The following is a 20,068-nucleotide window of genomic DNA, read 5'->3' as shown; positions in this document are numbered from 1 at the left end:
GGCGATGGATTTGCAGGTTGGCATTACTCTGCATGTGGGCGGTGGCACTCGTAGTGGCACTGGCAATGGGTGAAGCGCCAGCTGCGTCTGCAAGTCTGCCAGAAATGGCGGGGCGCCCCCGGCACAAATGCAGAGGCTGCTCAGGCTGGAGCCACAGAGGTGCAGACAGCCCAGCCCAGCGTCTGAGAAGCGTCAAGCCGTCAGCTTGGCCCAACAAGAAGTGGTCCTGCGCGCCGAAGACCGGATCCGGGACGTGCAGCAAGCCTCCAGCAACCCATTGGATTCAGCTGCTGTTCTGAAACTTGCACCGGATGTTGCTCGACTCATAATACCGCACCAGAAGATGCCACTCATATGTACTGTATTCTGCAGCCATCTTATTCCATCATGCAAGTTGCGTCGCTGCTGGAATCGATACCGAGCTGCCTCGGCTATCGGCGGCGCCAATCCCTGTGACCAGTGGTCACTGATGACACCCTATCCGTACCTAATTCATCAACTAGCCCCAATTGGCCAGTCAACCACGTTTTCCCCCAGGAACCAAGCAGGCAGGAAAAATACACTATCCGTAGATCGCTACAGCACTAGATCGCTACAAAGAAGCTCTTCTCGCCCTCTTTAGGCACGACCCGTGCCCTCTTCATGATGTCGTCCTCACACGCCAGCCGGATCCTCTCCGCCGTCGCAGGACTCTCCAGCCGCAGTAACCCCCCTGCGTCCTTGCTATCCCCAACTCGCGCCTCCACGCCAGCGTCCCTGCGCGCCGACCGCAACGCGTCGCGGATCGCGAAGAAGACGGCGCTGCCCATGAACAGTGGCGGCTCGCCCACGCCTCTGCTGCGCTGGATCGTCCGCAGCTCCTCCCACTCGACGCCCTTGAGCAGCGACAGGTTGAACACCTGCGGGATGTCGCGGAACCCGGGGATCTTGTACGCGCCGGGGCCCCGCGTGAACAGGTTGCCTCCCATCGGCCCGTTGCGCATCCACAGCGACTCCTCCATCGTGAAGAGGCCCATGCCCTGCACGAACGCCCCCTGGATCTGCCCGTAGTCGATGGACGGGTTGATCGACCGCCCCACGTCCATCTTGACGTCTGCCCTCAGACACGTCCACGATCCCGTCAGCAGGTCCACCTCCACCTCCGCCGCCGCCACGCCCTGCGTGAAGTAGAAGAACATCTTGCCGCGGTTCTCCCCCCACACGTACCCAATCTCCGGTGTCTTGTAGAAGCCCTGCGCTGACAGGTTGACGCGGTCAAAGTACGCCGCGTGCGCTATCTCCTTCATCGTCGCCCCGGGGCCCAGCTTCTCCCGGTACGGCGCCAGGCGCTCGTTGAGCTGCTCGCAGGCGTTGAAGATGGCGTAGCCGTTGAGGTCCGACGACGCCGATGCGGCTGTGGGGGACGCGTTGGCGACTGTGTTGGTGGCCGTCTCTGATATGAAGACATTGTCCAGCGGCACTCCCAGCGCCTGCGCGGCAATCTGCGTCATCTTGGTGTGAAGTCCCTGTCCCATCTCGGTGCCGCCGTGGGCCACCAGGATGCTCCCGTCATGGTAGATGTGGACCAGCGCCCCCGCCTGGTTGAGGAACAAGGCCGTGAACGAGATGCCAAACTTGGTGGGGATGAGGGCCATTCCCCTCCGTCGCCACTTGTTGCCCTCGTTGAACTTGGCCACGGCCGCCTTGCGACTGTTGTAGTCGCTCTCCTCCTGGACCTGCTTATACATGAGCGGCACATGCCAGTCCCTGATCTCCTGGTTGAAGTGCGTCTCGTCCTTGTACTTGTAAAAGTTAATCTCACGGAGCGTCTCCACGGGCATCCCGAGTCTGTCTGCAATCTCCTCCATATACGTCTCGGCAATGAAGATGCCCTGCGGGCCACCGAATCCTCGGAACGCCGTGTTCGACATGGTGTTGGTCTTGCAGAGGCGGCCGCGCACAAACACGTTGGGGATCTTGTAGCACCCGTCCACGTGTGACAATGATCTCTCCACAACCGCCGGGCTGAGATCGTACGTCCACCCGGCATTGTTGAAGATGTCGCAATCCAGCGCCTGGATCTTGCCGTCTTTGTTCACGCCAACCTTGTAGCGGCCCAGGAACGGGTGCCTCTGGCCCATGAGGACCATGTCCTCCTCTCGTGTCAGCATACACCTCACGGGCTTTCCCGTCTTCTTTGCCGCCAGCGCCAGCGCCGAGCTGAGCAGGACTGATCGGCTCTCCTTGCCGCCGAAACCGCCGCCGAGTCTCTTCACGCGGACGTTGATCTTGTTAGCCTGCACGCCACACACCCGCGCGGCGAATGCTTGTCTATGGGAGCCATTAGCGTTGCTAGATCGGCCAGGATGAACATAGGTCAACTTACGTCTCGTTGGCGTTCTGCGTGCTGGAAAAGATCTCCATCTCGCCGTCCTCGGGCTTCGGAACGACCAGACAGGCATTGGTCTCCAGGTAGAAGTGCTCCTGGCCGCCCATCCTCGCCGTGCCCGTAAAGACATAGTCGCAGTTCTTGAACGCCTCCTCTGTGTTGCCCTTCTTGATATCCCTGTAGTGCTTGAAGAAGCTCTCCTTCTCGATGGCCTCCTCCATAGTCAGGATCGCGGGCAGCTCCTCGTACTCGACCTTGACGGCCCTCGCCGCCTCCTGCGCTTTTAGTGCCGACGTGGCCAGAATCATGGCAATGGGCTGGCCAGCCGTGTAGACCATTCCGTCTGCGAAGAAGGGCTCGTCGAAATGAGGCGGTCCGAACATGTTGGCGTCCTCGGACGGCATGTCGCTCTTATCGATGTAATCGACCACCCCAGGGATATCCAGTGCGGCCGAATAGTCTATGGACAAGATCTTGGCGTGCGCCTTTGACGAGAGGACGTAGCAGGCGTGGAGCTCATTCTTCATGGCGGGGATATCATCGGTATACTGAGCCTCACCGGTCGTCTGCTTCAGAGCAGCCAGGTGAGGGTTCGACTTGCCCGTGACCTCCTTTTCATACGCTTCGGCCGTGTTCTCATCAACAGCTCCTCTTGAAAGCTCCCGCTCCACCTCGTCGATGACCTGCTTGTCGGCATGCTTGCTCTCGCCGTCCAGGGTCGCTAATACATCATGATAGAAGCGGTAGAAGAACCCAAACGCCAGTGCCTTGCGGTACGAGGCCATACCGCCCGGTACGCTGAAGGGCATATTGAAGTCCTTCTCCAGCGCACTCATAGCACCCTCCAGAGTCTCGAGCTCGGCGAATTTCCTCCCGACAAGATACTCCATGGCATTCTTAGCGGGCACCGTCGTGGCCGCCATGCCACCGTAGATTAGGTTGCACTCACGGACGATACCCTCGTCATCCATCTTCACGCGCAGCGCGCCCGTGACAATGGCAATGTCATCGTCCTTCCTCTTGGCCTGCTTGTACGCGCGGAAGAATTCGCCCTTCTCGGCCGTCGCCGGTATGCGGATCGACGCGATGATGGCATCCTGTGGCAGGGCCGTCTTGCGGTACCCAGTGAAGAACTGGGACATGGGGATCTCCGTCTCCTGCGTCGCCGACTTGGCGACCAGGACGCTGTTCGCGCCCCAGAAGACGGGATTCAGATCCGAGATGGGGGACGCTGTGACGAGATTACCTGCCGGCGTGCCGACGTTGCGGATCTGCCTCCCTGCAAAGAACTTGAGCTGCTTGAGCATGGCCTCGAAGACCTGAGCGCGGGCGTGCCCGTAATGCTTGATGGCCGCCTCGCAAATGTTCTCCAGATCTGTCAGGATCACATTGCCGCCAATCTCGAGGTGGTCGTCCTTGAAGGCGTACTGGCGCAGCTCGGGGATATCCCCCACGTAGACGGACACGGGGTACTGCAGGGCCTTGAACTTGATCTCGATCTGGGTCTCGGTGCTGCCGCCGATGATCTTGGCCTGCGGGTGCACGCTCTTGATCTGTAGGAGCTGGTCCAGCGTTACGGGACGGTACCACCTCTTGCGCTTGTTGCCAAAGGCCAGCGGGCGCATCTCGTGCTTCTTAAGCGCCGGCGGGAAGATGAGCTCCGTGTCCGGGTTGTACTCGATAAAGCCCGGCGGCGTAAACCGCTTGATGGGCTGGTCGTCTCCGGCATTCTTCTTCATCATGCAGCACCCTCCGCCATTGGGGCCCGCCCCCTCGCCGTCCTTGTCCATGCAGCAACCCCCACCGCCGTTGGCCTTGGCCTTGCCACAGACAGCATCGGCGCTGAAGGTCTGGGCGGCATCGAGGATGGGCCTGTACCCGGTACACCTGCACAGGTTGCCGTCAAAGGCCTCCTCGACGTCGTCGCGCGAGGGGGAGGCATTGTTGCGCAGCAGGGCGTAGAGGCTCATGACGATGCCCGGGGTGCAGAAGCCGCACTGGCTGCCGTGGCCGCGGGCGACGCGCTCCTGGGTGGGGTGGGGCCGCTTGGTGTTGCCGATACCCTCGATGGTGATGACATGCTTGCCGTCGAGGCTGGCCAGCGGAGCCAGACAGGCGTTGACGCTGGCGTGGTAGATCTGCTTGGTGGTTGGGTTGTACTGGCTGACGACAATGGTGCAGGCACCGCATCCACCTTCGCCGCAACCGCTGCGAGGGAGCTGGTCAGCCCGGGTCTCCCAGGATGAGGAGTGGTGAGTTAGTGGTGAGTAATGAGATCTTACAGCTTTGTTCCGGTCAGACCAATACCGCGGAGGTATTCCAGCACAGTGACCTCAGGGTCGATCTCGTCAAGGACGACCCTGGTGCCGTTGAGGTAGAAACGGATCGTGTCGTCAAACTTGGCCGTCAAAGACGCCAGCGACTCCGGCTGGCTCTCCCGCTCGGGGGAGATGGCTATCGGGGCCATGGCGCCCAGCTGTTCGTATTGCCACCGAAATGTTCCCAGGGCAGCTGAAGCCTAGGGAGGATCGGTGATGAGATGCTTAACGGGGATCGCCACAGTTGCTGGAGGAGATCCCCAATGTTTCGCTCAGGTTAGGACAGCAAAAGGGTATGATTACCGGAGAGGAAAGCAAATATTGGGCTCAGCAGCAGCGAGATTGCCAGCTGCCGGAGGGGAGCCATCTTAAGGTCTCGTGGCGAACTGCCCGACGCGATCGTGATACCGTTCTATGTGTGTAAGCAGATAAGGTAACAAGGCGTGCCTAAGTGAGACCAGATGCGTGCGGATTGCGTCAGATTCGCATCAGCAGCATCGAGATTGGCAGCTCAAGCCTGTGCCAATTTCGACAGCGGGGTTCCTTGTGGCGCAGGGTGCTATCAGGGGCGGCATCTGAACCCCACCATCAGAAATCCCCGCTTCCAGGGAGTCGAGGCTTCGGCCGGCTCCGCGTCAGGGGACCATCTCCACTGTCGGCCGCCTCCTAGGCTCCTAATTCGGGGCTTCCTAGTGAGTCCTAGCGAGTCTCATAGCGAATCTCCAGGATCTACCCACTCAGGCGGGGTGCAATTGCAACCTTCCACACTTGATATTCCAGCACGATCCAACACAAAGGGCCAGTCTATTCATCTACCTACCAATACCACCACCCACCGTCTACCGCTCTCTACCATTCTACCTCTACTGCTTGATGTACTTCTTCAGTCCCCGCAGCCGCTCCTTGGCCTCCTCCAGCACATCGTCCGTCTTGCACACCGCGAACCGGATATAGTCCTCGGCCATGTGCGCGTTCTTGTCCGTGTAGAACTCAGTCGGGGGGATCGCCGCCACGCCCACCTCCTGGATCAGGAACCACGCCAGCTGGAAGTCGCGCGGCCGGCTCGCCACGTGCGGCGGGAACGGGTAGTCGGCGGGCAGCTGCACCTTGCTCATGTTGACCAGCACGAAATAGCCGCCCTCGGGCTCCGAGTACGCCATGCCCAGCTCGTCCCACACCTCGTTGAACCGATCCATCTTGCCCTTCATCTCCGCGATGGTCTCATCCCAGAAGCCCTGCTTGTCCGCCTCCTCGAACCCCACCGCGCACGCCTCCTGCAGCGGCGACACGGACGAGAAGCAGATGCGCGTGTGCGCCGCCGACACGTGCTGAAGGAGATGTGGCTGCCCAATGAGCCATCCTAGTGGGAAGAGGAGAGTCAGTTCTGAAAACTAGAAAGAAAAAAGGGACATAATCAACGCGAATGCTACATACCCACGCGCCAGCCGGTGGCGTAAAAGTTCTTGCCCGCAGACCCAACCGTCAGGGTCAGCCGCTCCACCTCGGGCGATATCGTCGCCATCCTCGTAAATGGTACGTAGAAGAGGCGGTCGTAGACCTCGTCCGACAGGATGATGATCTCATTCTTGACGCACAGGTCGCCAATCTTCTGCAGCTCCTCCTTGGAGTAGACCTTGCCGACGGGGTTGTCTGACACATACTTGTTAGCCACAGATAGTCCAAGTAGTGCGTGCCCCCGTAATAGAATACGTACGCGGTGTGTTGAGAACAATCATCTTGGTCTTGGGCGTGATGGCCTGCTCCAGCTCGGCAAAGTCAATGGTCCAGTCGCCGGCAGACGACGTCTTGGTGGCGCCCGTCTTGGGAGGGTGCATTGGGACGTAGACAATCTTGCCGCCGGGCATCTCAATGTTGCTAATGTACCTGGGTGAAGGGTCAGATTTCACCAGTCGTGAAAAAGGGGCAACGTTGTGAGTAGACATACTGATCAAAGAAGGGCTCAAAGACAATGACCTCATCACCGGGCTCAATGAACGCCATAAAAGCACTCAGCATGCCTATAACTCTCAGCCAACAAGTTCACCTAGTCATGAATAGTGAAAATCCCTACCCTCGTTGGCGCCCGTAGTGATGGTAACCTCGGTCTCAGGGTCCAGCTTGCGGCCCCAGAAGGGCGAGTAGGCATCAGCAATGGCCTTCTTCAACCGCGGGCGGCCCTTGGTGGGCGAGTACTGGTTGCACTCAACGCGGTCCAGGGCCTTCTTGGCCGCGTCGAGGATGAAGGGCGGCGGGTTGTACCCAAAGAAGCCCTGGCCCATGTTGACGATGGGCTGGTTGGGTGAGCTCTCAGCCGCCTCGTTGATGAAGGACCAGACATCCTTCCGCTGGCCGGACACGCGGGCCGCGGGCTTAATCTTGTCGCTGAGCGTCGCCATGGTGCAGTTGTGCTGTGCCCTTGTAAGGGATCTTGTCAGGGTGCTGGTGGCGGCGGTTTTCAACACCGTGGAGCGGAGGAGAGTAGACGGCGCGGCGAGCGACATAAATATACCATCCACCGTGGATAGCAGTCTCAGTCCAACTTGAGGAGCAAAGAGCGGAGCTCGTGTGAGGGCCAGAGACGCTTATTCTCGCACCAAAGACATTGCGACATCGCCGTGCAACGGAGCTTCACCCGATGACTAATTGGCCTGCTCTGCGCCGGCTGCGTGGGTCTGGGAATAGTAGCGGCCCACGGACAAAACGCCGGCTACTCATACATTTCTCTGTACGGATATCAACAGTAGTATTTCGTACATCGGTAATAGTAACTGCCAAGCATCACCACCATCACCAGAACTCAATGGGGCTGAACCCCTCGGGCGTCTTGACCTCCAACTCGCCCTCGCCATCCCCATGCACCCTCTCCCACCTCTGCAGCGCCTCTTCTGCCATCTCCCGCAGCTCCCCCGCCGTGATCCTCTCCTCGACTCTCCAGGCCAGCATCTTCTCCATCAGTATCACAATCCCATGGCCCGGGTTCAGCTCCGCCAGCTGGCCCGCATGCTCCCAGCACTGCAGCGGATACTCGTCAAGCTTGCGCTCCCACCGGCTGCCGTTGCTCACCATCCTGAACCGCGGCCACTGCGCCATCATCCCCAGAACGCTCACCCCGAGCGCCCACACGTCGTCCGCGGTGCCCATGTGCCGATGGTTCTCCACCAGCTCGGGTGAGTAGTAGGGCGCCGTGCCCATTGGCCTCACGCGGGTGCCCACCTTCTTGATGTCGGCGCAGTCGCCCAGGACCACGTTCATCGGCTTCAGGGACCGGATGAGGATGTTTCTTGGCTTGAGGTCCGAGTGGAACATGGACTGACCGTGAAGGTACGTGAGCGCGTCGGCCATCTGCTTGATAACGCGTAGGATATGGACAGGCGACATGCCACGCGTCACGTAGTTGATATGGGTGTTCAGGTCACCTCCAGCACAAATCTCCGTGAGGAGCATCGTAGCCGCCGGGTTAGTCTTATCTTCGTAGAAGTCCTCATACTTGAGGATGTGGTCCTAGCCGCGCGTCAGCCTCGACTCAAAAAACAAAGCCGTCAAGGTGAGAAACGCTGTAGTACGCACGTGCCTGAGGCGCCGCAGGACTCGCGCCTCATCTCTCAGCTTGTGGCCGAACTTGGATGCCTTCCCGGCAAAGAGCCTGCTGTCCGTCTCCCGAATTACTTTGTAGACCCTCGCAAAGCCGCCGGAACCGAGCTCGGTTCCTCTCAGGTACGGGACCTGGCCGTTCTGGCAGTCGATGATATGTGAGACGGACTGGTCGTCGTCGTTCCAGCATAGCAGGCCTGGAAACTCGCTCTGGAAAGGCTGAGAGGGGTCAATGGAGCGCTTCGGCTCATCCCAAGAGGGCCACTCTGCCTGAGAACCCATAATTCGAGTATTGGAATGAAGTGACGAGAGTGGCAGTGTTGAGGTAGTTGGTCAAATGTTTGTCTAGAAGAGCAGTTATAAGAGAGAGTATGACGATGGTTGTTGATCTCTCCGAGAGGGTGGGTGATAAAATTGTCTCAAGAGTGAGGAAAGAACACAAGTGAATTGCTCTGTTTACATAGGTCCATACGTAGTACTCAGTACCTACTCACACACTTGAGTCCGAGTTTCACCAACCCGGTGCGCACCGCCGAACCTGAGATGCACAGTCCCGTGCCATCAAGTTTCGTCGTACCTTGCCTATTATTGGCTCTTATTCGACTTCAGGTACTTATCTGGGTAGATATGTATCCCACGTTCCCTTGAAGTCACTTGTCTCTCCGTCACTTAGCTATCATACACGACTTATTAGTCCCTAAACGCCTCCAAACCCCAGAAAACATAATCACCCAGCCGCATCGCGTCGTATGAGGATGTATCATGCACCCGCCCATCCGTCCAACGCCTTCAACGAAAGAAAAAACAAGTAGAAGCAAGGCACCGCTGTATATACAGGTATCGCTGAGGAGCAGCGCATCCATCATTGAAAAAGACTCTAGCAGCCTCAAATCCCTGAACTTCCCTGCACGACGCGCCGCAGGTTTGCCATCATTCTCTCCATAAACTCCATCGATTCACTTCCAGGAACATCGGCGAACTCTAGAGTCCTGCCAGCTGCCTGGACTTGGCTGGCTGGTGAATCAGTCATTGGCACATCTCCCGCGGCGGGAGTGATAGGCTGTTCATCCTTGAGAGTGGCAGAAACAGGGTCCTGCGCCGCCTCTTGAACCTGCTGGGTGTTCAGCCCGGCTGGCGTCATCTTCTGAGAAGCAGAAGCCCGGGCGGCCGCCTGATGAGGCGTCATGGCAGGGAATCTTGGAACTGGAATCGGCGTTGTTGAGATTTTCGCCGCAATGCTCCGCCCTGGGCTGCCGGCCGAGACGGGAGTACTCACACCCACAGAGGGTTGAGGGGACGATGCGGTATGTTGCCCAACCTGGGCACCTGTTGTCGCAGCAGGCTGGGCTGTGGCCTGTACCGGGGGGCCTTTTGAGGCCGATGGTGAAGCACCAGGCGACGAGCTCATTGCGGCCAAAAAATTGGCTGGGAGTGGTACAGGAGATTCCTTAGGTGGGATCTTGTAGGATTTCGAGGCTGTTGGAGGCTTCGGTTTGCTCGCAGCTTGATTTTGAGGTGGATTTTGAGGTGTCTGGTGCGCCCCCGAACTCTGGTCAGGTTTAGGATCGTGATGAAGTTGCTGACCTACTGGGCCAGCTGAGATTGGTGGCGACATTGACGGCTGCTGATGAAGACCCGGTGTGCCAGAAAACGACACTTGTGGTGGTGGAGGTGACGCCGAGGGCATCGCCGTGCTTTTGTCATGTGACGGATGCTGGGCGCTCGACGGCCTAACTGCGTTGGATACGTTGAGAGGCGATCCTGAAGCCATGCTTGTGCGTCGCATGAGGTCCTGCGGATTTTCCAGGAGATGAGCACGCAGATCGCCCTCATAGCCATTTGTGAACCCGCCCCATGGGGAGTAAGGAGTGCGGTATTTCGACGAATCCCTGGGCCTAGGTGAGTACGCGTAAATGTGAACCTAGTTATGATACATACCTGTTATGGTGCACTTGGAAAAAAGGATACTTCTGATATATCGACTGGTGAACTTGCCACGTAAACTTGGACGGATGACGAGGCTGTGCTGGAGCTGTGGCCGGTGATGCCTGAGCCGGAGCAGGACTCTGTGCAGAATACCCACTCTGTGGATAGCCTTGTTGCTGCGGCTGGTGTTGTGCCTGGCGTTGTGGCTGTGGCTGCATAGGGGTATTCCAATTTCCTTTAACAGGCTGAGTTCCCTGGTGAGGTGAGGGTGTTGACGCTGGGTAACCCGTGTGGTGCTGGGGCGGCCTAGCCTCGAAGCGCTGAGTAGTGTACATAGGGGTTCCCTGGTACCCGGAGCCGCTAGTGCCTTGGGTAGGCTGGTGACCTTGGTGATAATAATAGTTGTACTGGTGCGAGGCTTGCTGCGGAGCTGAAGAGGCAGGCCCGGTGGGGACGAATCTCTGCGTGGTGAAAGTTGCCGATGAATCGAAGCTGTGCTGTCCCGATTGCCGGGGCTTGTACACATATGGCTTCTCCACACGCCCGGTCTGCGTGGCTGCACCATTGGCCGTAGGATACGAGTAGACATAAGACCCCTGAGGTGGATAGGACTTCCTTTTTGCGGTGGGGGCAGGGGCGGGTTTTGCCGGCTTGGGAAGCGTGTCGAGATAGTTGCCCTTGGGGTTGTGGCGAGGTTTCGACGGGTCTTCGGTATACTGAGCCCTTGCGTCGGTTGATGTCTTACCCAGGTAGTACCACATCTGCTCATCCTTGGCCAGATCAATCTTGACCTGGTCTTTGTTGCGGTCCACTTCGTGCAGATTGAACTCGGCCCATGTGCACCCGTCGGTGAAGGGGTCATCTTTCCTGGGCTTTTCATCTTCAGACCGCTTCGCGTTAAGCTTATCCTTAGCCTTGCGCGACGCAGGTAAAGGAACGGCATTTGCCGACGCCTTTGGCAGATGATAGTCGGCCGGATCTGCGAGGAGCAGCCACTTCCATTCAACTTCAAGACGCCCACTGCACGAGGTTAGCATATGTCCTAGGAACCGGTACTTTCCAACATACCCATTAGGCAAAATGTCAATCAGCAATGTCTGCTCATCAGAGCGATTCTCCACAACGACGCCAGCAAAGATTTCCCCCTTGTAATACTGCAGCTGGCAGATGTCTCCCGGTTTGAGAGCCTCGGCGCTCTTCCGTATGTGTTCATCATCTTCTAGGGCAGCACCGTCCAGTTTCTTATCTCGTTTAGATCGATGGAAGCGACAGCTAAACTCGAACGCCTGCTCCTTGTATTCGGTCTGATCCTCGCCAAAAACGGGCACATCTGCTTCCTCCACGAACACGCCCGCCGCGGCAGCGCATGTTGCGTGGTAGGCCCTCGCACACTTCTTCTGAGAGCACTGAAAGCAGGCCCCACGTTTCGATCGGCAGAAGAGGCACTTGAGATCGGCGCGATCCTTGTGAATGCCAGAAACGTTGGAGATGATTTCGTTGCCGTCCACCGAGTCGATGTATGTCTCTGGTAGGTAGAGCGCACACATACGATGGGCTTTCCGGCCATCGTCTGTTGGCAGAAGCTCCATGGAGGGTATATCGTTGGGGCAGAGGCAGCAGGGTGGTTCCGCCTTGGTCTTCAGACGCAGCTTGATCTTCTTGACCTTGACCTTCTCGCCCTTATCGCCAGGCCCCCGCTTCCGTTTCTTGCTACCGGCCTTGATTTTCACCCCATGACTAGACGGTGGCGATGGCAGTCCGGAAGCGCCTTCTTCATCTTCGTCCTCCTCGTCTTCTTCCTCTTCAGTCTCTTCGTACTCGGTTTCTTCGCCACGCAGCTTGCGCTCGATCTCGTAGACATTGATCCAGACGCTGTCCTGAGCCTGCGCACACTCGCATCTCTTTGCAATCTTGCCCATCTCAAGCCAGGGCTCGAGAGCAAAGTTGACCGCCTCGGCGCAGTTGTAGCCAAGGTTATATCCGGAGTGGTAGCCGTATGGGAAGGTGACGACGAATTCGCCAGGATACGAGACAACCTTGTTGACCTTGATACCGTAATGCGAGAGCAGGTGCTGTGGCGAGATGAGGAATCCCTTGTGGCGCAGAAACTGGCTACAAGCCTTGGCATCTTGCGGCCAAATATTCTTCATCGCAGCCTCGAATCGACGGGCATCAGCCTGCGAAATGCTGTACCACTGCTTGGGGGCGCCAAAGTGGACGTAGTTGATGCTATAGAGATCGACATCTTCGAGATGCCAGGCAAAGGTTGCCTTCCACATGCCAAAGTAGAGATAAGCGGTGTTGACACCAGGAATCTTGGTCCCGAGCACGTCCAGCAGGTTGGGGAGCTTATTCAGGTTCCACGTCTCGGTCCGGTCGTCGAACAGTGACCCCATCATGTCGGCGCCATACAAAGGCGCAGCGTAAGTAAGGGTCTTCCAGTACGCACGTTCCAGCTCCTCGCAGCGTTCCGGGGTATAGTCTGAGATATCCATCTTGTAGTCAAAGTCTTTGAACGCAGCTTCATCGATCATGGCGGACCCCTCTCGGCGGCTGTATTTTCGACGAGCCGACACCGACTGGGTGTTGGACTTGGAGGGCCGGGACGCGCCCATGCGACCAGGAGCAGCTGGTGGCTCATCGGCGTCGACATCCACGCTCGGATCCTGCTCAACCGAATCGACAATTTCATCCTTATCTTCTAAAGATTCAGGCTTCGGAGAGACTGGCGTCATAGGCCGCTCTTCCTCGCCCCTCCTGGCCGGTCGTCCTCTCCCCCTCCCTGACCTTCCCCTACCACGCGTCTTAGGCGCAGAGGAATCTGCGGATTTCGGGGCGGGCTGACGCCGTGGCTTCGGCTTGTCGGCGTTTGCTCGCCGTTCACCGCGGCGGGCGGGTGGCTGGTGCTCGCTCTGTTCGCAGAGCTGGCGCCACTGGGGCACGTTGTAAGATCGGCCGTGGAGAATGTTGACCTGTCGATAGGTGCCATTCGTGCCCATGATGTCCTGCTTGATCGGCTCGCGGACGCGGACATGCTTGATGAGGTCATCCAGAGGCGGCTGCTTGTCCTTCCATTCCTGGGGCGGGATGATCTTGATGATACCGGACTTCATGCCATAACTGTTGACCTTGTTCATCTGGGTGTACTGTTAGTCGGGAAAGGGGGTTTCCATTGGCGACTGGTAGGCTGCAACGTACGAAGCGATTGAAATCCTTGAACTGGTGCATGGTAGGTTTAAAGACGGCAACTGCACCGGACCAGTGATCCGGGAGAATCTCGCCGATATCTTCTTCCGGCTCAGGTTCCGGCTGCGGGTTCGATTCGGGCGGCGCATCAGTCTTCTGCGGCTCATCATCTTTGGACGGCGTAGGCGCATCGGGAAGTGGGGGCTCTTCGTCGAGGTCGCTCAACTCGGAGTCGCTGGCGTCGGATTTGACCGCATCGTTGCTATCGGGCGGCGAGTGCAGGAAGGCCGGTGAGTTGGCGTCTGATGGTTTGGCGTGGATGTTATGGTCCGAAGGAGAGTCTTGCGCAGCAGCGATGGCGGCCCCAGAGGAATCTTGGGCTGGGGCCGTGCCGACGCTGAGGGCTTCGGTCGACATGGCGGGTGATGTACGTCGCTACATGCGACCGGCCCAAGGGGAGACGGCCAAACAGCGCAGCTGCGAGGATGGGCGCTCGAGGGAGGCTGGTGGCGAAAAATGGTTCGTCGGGGATTATGGATGAGCCAAATTCGGAGGCATGAGCCAAGCAGCGGCGGATAAAACTGCAGGTGGAGGGAGTCGTGACCCGAGGTTGATGGAGGAGACCGATGGTTGAAGTCGGATCAGCCCACACAGGTGAGGAACGGTGACCACTGGGTAGGTGAGGTGAGGTGCGAGTGCTGGGCTGCCCTGGTGTGCCACTGACAGTGGGAGACTGGCTGGGGAGTGGAAACCTTGGAAGTGTGGCTGCTGTTGGCTCTGTGGTTCGTCAGACAGGCCGATGAGTGGGGAAAGTGGCATGACCAGGGGCGATGAACCAGCTTTTGCTGCGGGCACTCATTGCAATCCGAAATTCGCAATTCTGCATTATCGTCTACAGATTACCTTTCTATGAATCCCAGAAACCATGTCGTTTGTATTCAGTTGCATCTGTAATTGGCCCATTCATCCTTTGTCCATTGTCTGCGGGCTTGGTTAGTGACCACAAGATCGGCAGCAAACGGGGCCACAACGTCGGACCTGCGTGATGACGGGCACTATCGGCGATTGTGCATCGCAGGGCGACAGACACGCTACCAGCCTTGTTGGCAACACACTCCATTCCAGCAACCAGCCAGTTGTCAACGAGCCCATCATCCGTCCCATCAGCGCTGCCGGCCGCTGTCTCAAGGTTTGACGCCAGCCCGCAATGGATTGGATATTCGTCGCTTCCCTTCCAATAGAGTCCTGCCTGAGGCTGCCATCCCGCTCCCTAGCTCCCCTGCAGGAACCCACTGCCACTGATTGATAAGATGCGATAACAATTCCGGCATGGTCGGGGCTTTTACGCAGTGCGGATACAGATATGATGACGTGCCTTCTACTGTGTTTAGTGTGGCATGCATGTGTTATCAACATCGACAGTACTAGTATTCCGTAGTAGTAGGATGATTACTATCCGTACCTACAGGGAAGCGGAACTTCCGATATAGTCATCGCATTCCTTTGTTCATCCAGAGATACTACTACTAGTATTACTAAAGCACGTAGAACGTCCTCTCGCAAGCAAGTTTGGCATTACCACGTGTAGTCATTTCTTCGTAGCCCCATGGTCCCCATCTACATAACGCCCGCCGACTACAGTAATCCTAAGGTACGCATGACCTGGGTATAAGATACACTAACCAATGACATCCCCATCCTACTCTTTCTCATAACTTCGTACCTTCATCTCAATTAGACACTCTCTCGCGGCCTCACTGGTGCTGTCGCCGTCACGCCACTCCCGTCTGTATCATACTCATTCCTCAAGCCAAGTCCCATAGTACTCACAATCCCCCCACCACCACCACCATCATCATCGCCTCGCATCTCCCAGCTTCCCACCCTCTCCTGATGGGTCCCGGCTCCTGACACAGCGACATCCGCATCCTGAGCCCTCTTCTCCCGGCCCTTGAATCCGCCTCCGCTACTACCTCCGTGCGTGCTCACGCCGCGCTCCGCCGGCGAGACGCGGCGGATGCGGAACCCGCAGACAGCGCACAGTGTGATGGCAACGAAGGTCAGGACGGTGCCCATGATCAGCGCACCGATAAGCCCGGCGAAAGCGGGGTGAAGTCGAGATTTCGACCTCAGAATGCCGCTTCCACCCTCGTCACCGCTATCGTCCGATGAATCAGAGCTCGGACACCACGAAACGTTAGTGGGCCCGCATATATCGCACCACTCCTCCGAGCTCAAACCTGCTTTCCTCATCTCCTTATTGAATGATCTGTACGGCATGCTCTTCCCGCTTTCCTCAGACCCAAAGAGGGAGAAGCTCTCAAATGACTCGTCCTCGTCGGCACTGGCGCGATATTGAAAACGAATTCGGAGGTCATCTGGATCCGGCACTGCATCAACATCCTCGGGGATGTCTCCGATGAGCTCATAGATCAAGGCTGCTCCGGGCTCTGGGAAGCGTGTGAATGAACCTGAAAGGAGATTCTCCCTCGTGAGAAGGTCGCCGACGGAGAGGAAGGCGAGCAGCGGTTCAAAGGAGCCAAACATAACGCCCATTTTGCCCCGCGCGCCCTCCCATTTCAAGTTCCTCTCAAGCTGGTCGGCAATCCTGGCGGCCAAGGTTCTTCCTGCAGTGGTGTAGAGTTCCGCGACGGTTTCGTTGTGGTCGGTGTCAGATTTTATATTCCTTGCCTGCTGGAGAGCGAGGGCGTTCTCCTCCAGCTTAGAGAGAATCCCGTCGGCATCTTTAAGCCCATTGTGGACTGTCTTGTTGTGGGTGTGCATGTACTTGACGTACTCGTAGAGCTCGTATGCATTCCATATGTTGGCGGTGTTCGAATCAATGGCACCTTCCAGGGGCGTGGAGGAGAATAGATCCTGATAAAATTTCTGGGTATTCTTCTCGAGCGTCCTCATGTCTTCCCTCTTCTTGAGAGGCCCATCCATCTCGCGGCTCCAAGCGGTACAGCCGACGGTCCCCTGTATACTGTTTTTCTGTGTAAGTGCCAGTTCGCGAGGACCAATTCGTCAGACATACCTGGCTGACTGGCTATCGCGCGAAGGCAGCGTTTGAAGCTTAGGGTACTGGTAGCCGCTGAGAGGGAACTCAACCGTCTCAGAGTCGTTGCCGTACAAGCTGTGCGCCAGGTCCTCCCCGCCACCCAGTTTGTTATAATTGTTGGTGACGGGGGGGTAGAGGCCTTGGAAGAAGGCCAAGGCGCTTCCGACAACCCACTCGTCCTCTGTTGTAACCACGTCGACGTGCGTATTGTCGATGACATTCGCATCAATTCCATGAATTGGTGCCGTCCCAGTAACCTCGCGCTCGGTGACGTCCAGATGCTCAGTCGCGTTGATATAGCGGGCTCTGAATGCCCTTCCCTGCCTCCACATCTGCTGGGCGCCTTCTGGGGTGAGCACTTCCCGAAGATGTCCGAGGCTGGGAGTCTTCTCGCCATGGTTGATATATGCGACGGCGGCCCAGACTCTCACTTTATCACCGTCATTACCTTCGCCTGTCTGGGCGGACACACTCGCGACACCCAGCAAGGCCGAGGCGAGGAGGAACGGGCGGAGGCGCACCATGTCGAGGATTGAGCGACACGGCTCTCCAGGGCAAAATTTCAGAAGGAGAGTTCATACATAGCAGTAGAATGAATTAAGTCAACACCTGAACATGAGAAGTGGGGAGACGACAAGCCAAGCTGCACTGCATGCCGCAAAAAGCAATACGTCGCTGAGACATCCATCGCCATGGCCTCCAACGGACTACAGCCATGGCCACGGGTCCCAGACCGACAGCACATGCCCACTAGACATGGCCAATCAAGGTAATTACTCGGTGTGACGACGGGTGCAACTTGCATCATTACAGGCAAGGGTTTGTTGGCGGCGTCAAACTAGTACCTAGTATTAGCTGACTGCCACGTTGTGGGAGAGGTGAAAAGTCCAGCTGAGTGTAAGCGAGGGGCTGGGAGATCTTTGGAGAAATCTCCAACTCCTGGCATCCGACCAGGTTCACCTACCCTGTTGACAATGATTGAACTTCAACTTCCATTGTAAAAATATTTCCACATTGAAACGTGGTAATGGACCAGAGGCATCTTTTGTCCCTTCAAGACGCTTAATATAGGGTAATGGGTATCCATTCGCATGTGGACCTAGGGCCAAGTGGAGCTGCGAGGCATATATACAGCTTCAGGTCGTTCTGGATCTCATCCATTCAGGACTGCTTCGGCTCCGAATCATCGGTTCCATGGTCTAACGGTTATGACTGCCGGTTCTGATCCGGCCAGCGAGGGTTCGACTCCCTCTGGGACCTATTCTTTTGTCTTTTGCTGCTCTCGACTGCTTTTTTGCCGCACCTGGTCTCATTGAAGCGGATGGCGATGTTATTTTCGCGGGTTTCCGCATTGGGGTTCAAGGCTTGAATTGCCACCGTTGAACAGATGTAGAATTCTGTCAGCAATAGGGCATACTTCAGGTATTATTAATAGACGTAATAGTCAGTAGATACGGAATACCTAGTAACTAACTCGAGTAGCTTACTTGAGGCCTGAGCAAGCCAGCCTGCCGCAGAGTAAACATCTTGTTTTCCTGACACAGATTTTCACGAGGCTGTACCGGGCACAATGGGGCCTAGGTGCATATACTTACAATGCACGTTGGCCGTCAGTACCTAGGTACTCACTCAACATGCAGAATAATAATATATGGGATTATCCGTACTTACCTCTAACACGAGTCTCCTTAACCTGTGCTGCACTCGAGGCCGCCCGCAAGGCTCCCCGCAAGGATCTCTTCCACAAAGCTTGCCAGGTTTCAATGCTAGTTGCTTACCTGACCTATATTTGCCTAGACCAGCCCTGCCTGAGTCTAGAAATAGGCGCCTTTCACAAAACACTTGTCCATAAGCCCCAACCGCCGGGACGTTGAGCAAAGTCGGGTTTGCGATCCGACAGCAGGCGATCAACTCGTCGACATGGACGGGGGACGCCTGTGGCACGAAGAACTCGCTGGCGCAGGCCCATCTCAAGCCCCCAAACGACAAAAGACTTTCCACCATGACCCAGGCAATGCAGTTTACGAGCCGGGATACGGTTTGCCCACCCTCCAGCACGATGATTACACCATCGCCTGGATCTGCGCGCTGCCAATAGAGGGAGCAGTAGCTCGTGCCATGCTGGACGATATCCACGCTCCCTTGCCTACGCAGGCGAACGACAGCAACACCTACACGCTGGGCAGCATCAGCCAGCACAACGTTGTCATTGCGTGCTTACCAGAATACGGAACGAACAACGCGGCGAACGTATTAGTCCACCTGATCCGAACCTTCACATCAATCCGCTTCAGTTTCATGGTAGGCATTGGAGGCGGGGCACCGAGCAAGGCCGACATACGCTTGGGTGACATAGTCGTTGGAAACAGGGTAATGCAACACGATCTGGGAAAGCTCGTCGGAGATGGCCAGATCCAAACAACAGCAATCCCAAAGACTCCGAACCCATCTCTCCGCAAAGTCGTGTCTACCTTGCGATCGAAGCATGAGTTGGAGCCCTCCCAAGTACCATCCATCCTGCAGCAGAAGCTGGCACGATACCCTGAATATAATCGCCCGAACTCACAAGATCGCCTTTTCCAAGCAACGTATAATCATGACCCCGAAACCCCTAGTTGTGACGGATGTGACCAGTCGAAGTTAGTGTCACGAAGCAGGAGAAAGTCTGACGATCCGATAATACACTATGGCGCGATCGCCTCAGGAAACCAAGTGGTGAGACATGGCACTACCCGGGACGATTTGGCTCAACGACTTGATGTTCTATGTTTCGAGATGGAGGCCGCCGGCGTGATGGGCGAACTCCCTTGTCTCACCATTCGAGGTATCTGCGACTACTCGGACACCCACAAGGATAAGCAATGGCAGAGATACGCCGCAGCGACCGCGGCAGCATACACAAAAGAGTTCATAGAAACGCTACCTGCAACAGAAGCACAGCCAAAAATTCTATATATCCCCAATCCTCGTAAGTTCACCTAGTACTAGTATTGGAAACTACTCCGGGCCACGCCTACTCACCCGGTATGCAGAAGAGCAGAACGTGTCTCCAAATCACCGACAGCGCTTTTTGGATTCCCTCAGGTTCCTGCAAATGGATGCGCGTAAATCAACAATCAAAAGCGCTCATGCTAAGACATGCCGGTGGTTCCTCTGTCATCCAGATTACAAGGCCTGGCTTGATCCTACCAGGTTAACCAAGCACCACGGCTTATTATGGATCAGTGGCAAACCAGGCGCTGGAAAGTCGACAATGATGAAATTTGCATATTTGAATATGCGTTCAGCTATGCGTAATACATCCGACACGCTTGCTATCACAGCCTCGTTCTTCTTCAATGCTCGAGGCGACCACTTGGAAAAGTCCGTCCTCGGGATGTACCAATCTTTGCTGTTGCAACTCCTCGAAGGATTCCCTGATCTGCAGGCCGTCCTTGACGACCCAGAACTTCTTTCTCAGAATCAGAACGAATGCTCTTTGAACGTTCTAAAAGATATTTTCCACAGCGCAGTTTCCGCCCTCGGTCAACGCTCATTCACTTGCTTTGTTGATGCCCTGGATGAGTGTGATGAACAGCAAGTTATGGATATGGTCGAGTACTTTGAAGAGCTAGTGGA

The 20,068-nt window shown here is 56.7% G+C and overlaps 5 protein-coding genes and 1 non-coding gene across 6 annotated transcripts; 1 reads left to right on the top strand and 5 right to left on the bottom strand.

The window, feature by feature from the left end:
• Positions 1–584: 584 nt before the first annotated feature.
• Positions 585–4,835, bottom strand: ACO1O0_006552 (molybdopterin binding aldehyde oxidase/xanthine dehydrogenase; the record flags this gene model as incomplete). Its single annotated transcript, XM_083195938.1, has 3 exons — positions 585–2,310; positions 2,366–4,576; positions 4,651–4,835. The coding sequence occupies 3 exons, from the start codon at positions 4,833–4,835 to the stop codon at positions 585–587; spliced, it is 4,122 nt and encodes a 1,373-aa protein (XP_083048954.1).
• A 714-nt stretch (positions 4,836–5,549) lies between these two features.
• Positions 5,550–7,082, bottom strand: BNA3 (kynurenine--oxoglutarate transaminase; the record flags this gene model as incomplete). The annotated part of the gene is made up of 5 exons (XM_083195937.1): positions 5,550–6,046; positions 6,121–6,336; positions 6,401–6,570; positions 6,632–6,704; positions 6,758–7,082. 5 exons carry the CDS (start codon positions 7,080–7,082, stop codon positions 5,550–5,552), a joined length of 1,281 nt encoding a protein of 426 aa, XP_083048953.1.
• Positions 7,083–7,473: 391 nt separating this feature from the next.
• Positions 7,474–8,559, bottom strand: ACO1O0_006550 (kinase-like domain-containing protein; the record flags this gene model as incomplete). Its single annotated transcript, XM_083195936.1, is given in 3 exon segments — positions 7,474–8,187; positions 8,254–8,543; positions 8,556–8,559. 3 exon segments carry the CDS (start codon positions 8,557–8,559, stop codon positions 7,474–7,476), a joined length of 1,008 nt encoding a protein of 335 aa, XP_083048952.1.
• A 604-nt stretch (positions 8,560–9,163) lies between these two features.
• ACO1O0_006549 (uncharacterized protein) lies at positions 9,164–13,806 on the bottom strand (the record flags this gene model as incomplete). The annotated part of the gene is made up of 3 exons (XM_083195935.1): positions 9,164–10,172; positions 10,537–13,349; positions 13,402–13,806. The coding sequence occupies 3 exons, from the start codon at positions 13,804–13,806 to the stop codon at positions 9,164–9,166; spliced, it is 4,227 nt and encodes a 1,408-aa protein (XP_083048951.1).
• A 1,355-nt stretch (positions 13,807–15,161) lies between these two features.
• Positions 15,162–16,974, bottom strand: ACO1O0_006548 (histidine phosphatase superfamily; the record flags this gene model as incomplete). Its single annotated transcript, XM_083195934.1, has 3 exons — positions 15,162–15,176; positions 15,220–16,375; positions 16,427–16,974. 3 exons carry the CDS (start codon positions 16,972–16,974, stop codon positions 15,162–15,164), a joined length of 1,719 nt encoding a protein of 572 aa, XP_083048950.1.
• A 664-nt stretch (positions 16,975–17,638) lies between these two features.
• ACO1O0_006547 lies at positions 17,639–17,710 on the top strand. The gene has a single exon. It is a non-coding gene; the product is annotated as a tRNA-Gln (tRNA).
• Positions 17,711–20,068: the final 2,358 nt, after the last annotated feature.

Source organism: Amphichorda felina (genome assembly GCF_050947745.1).
Source record: "Amphichorda felina strain 45539 chromosome Unknown scaffold_6, whole genome shotgun sequence".
In the NCBI taxonomy this organism is placed as follows: Eukaryota; Fungi; Ascomycota; class Sordariomycetes; order Hypocreales; family Bionectriaceae; genus Amphichorda; species Amphichorda felina.
The sequence above is the reverse complement of the archived record's forward strand: the minus strand, read 5'-3'. Positions and strand labels throughout refer to the sequence as shown.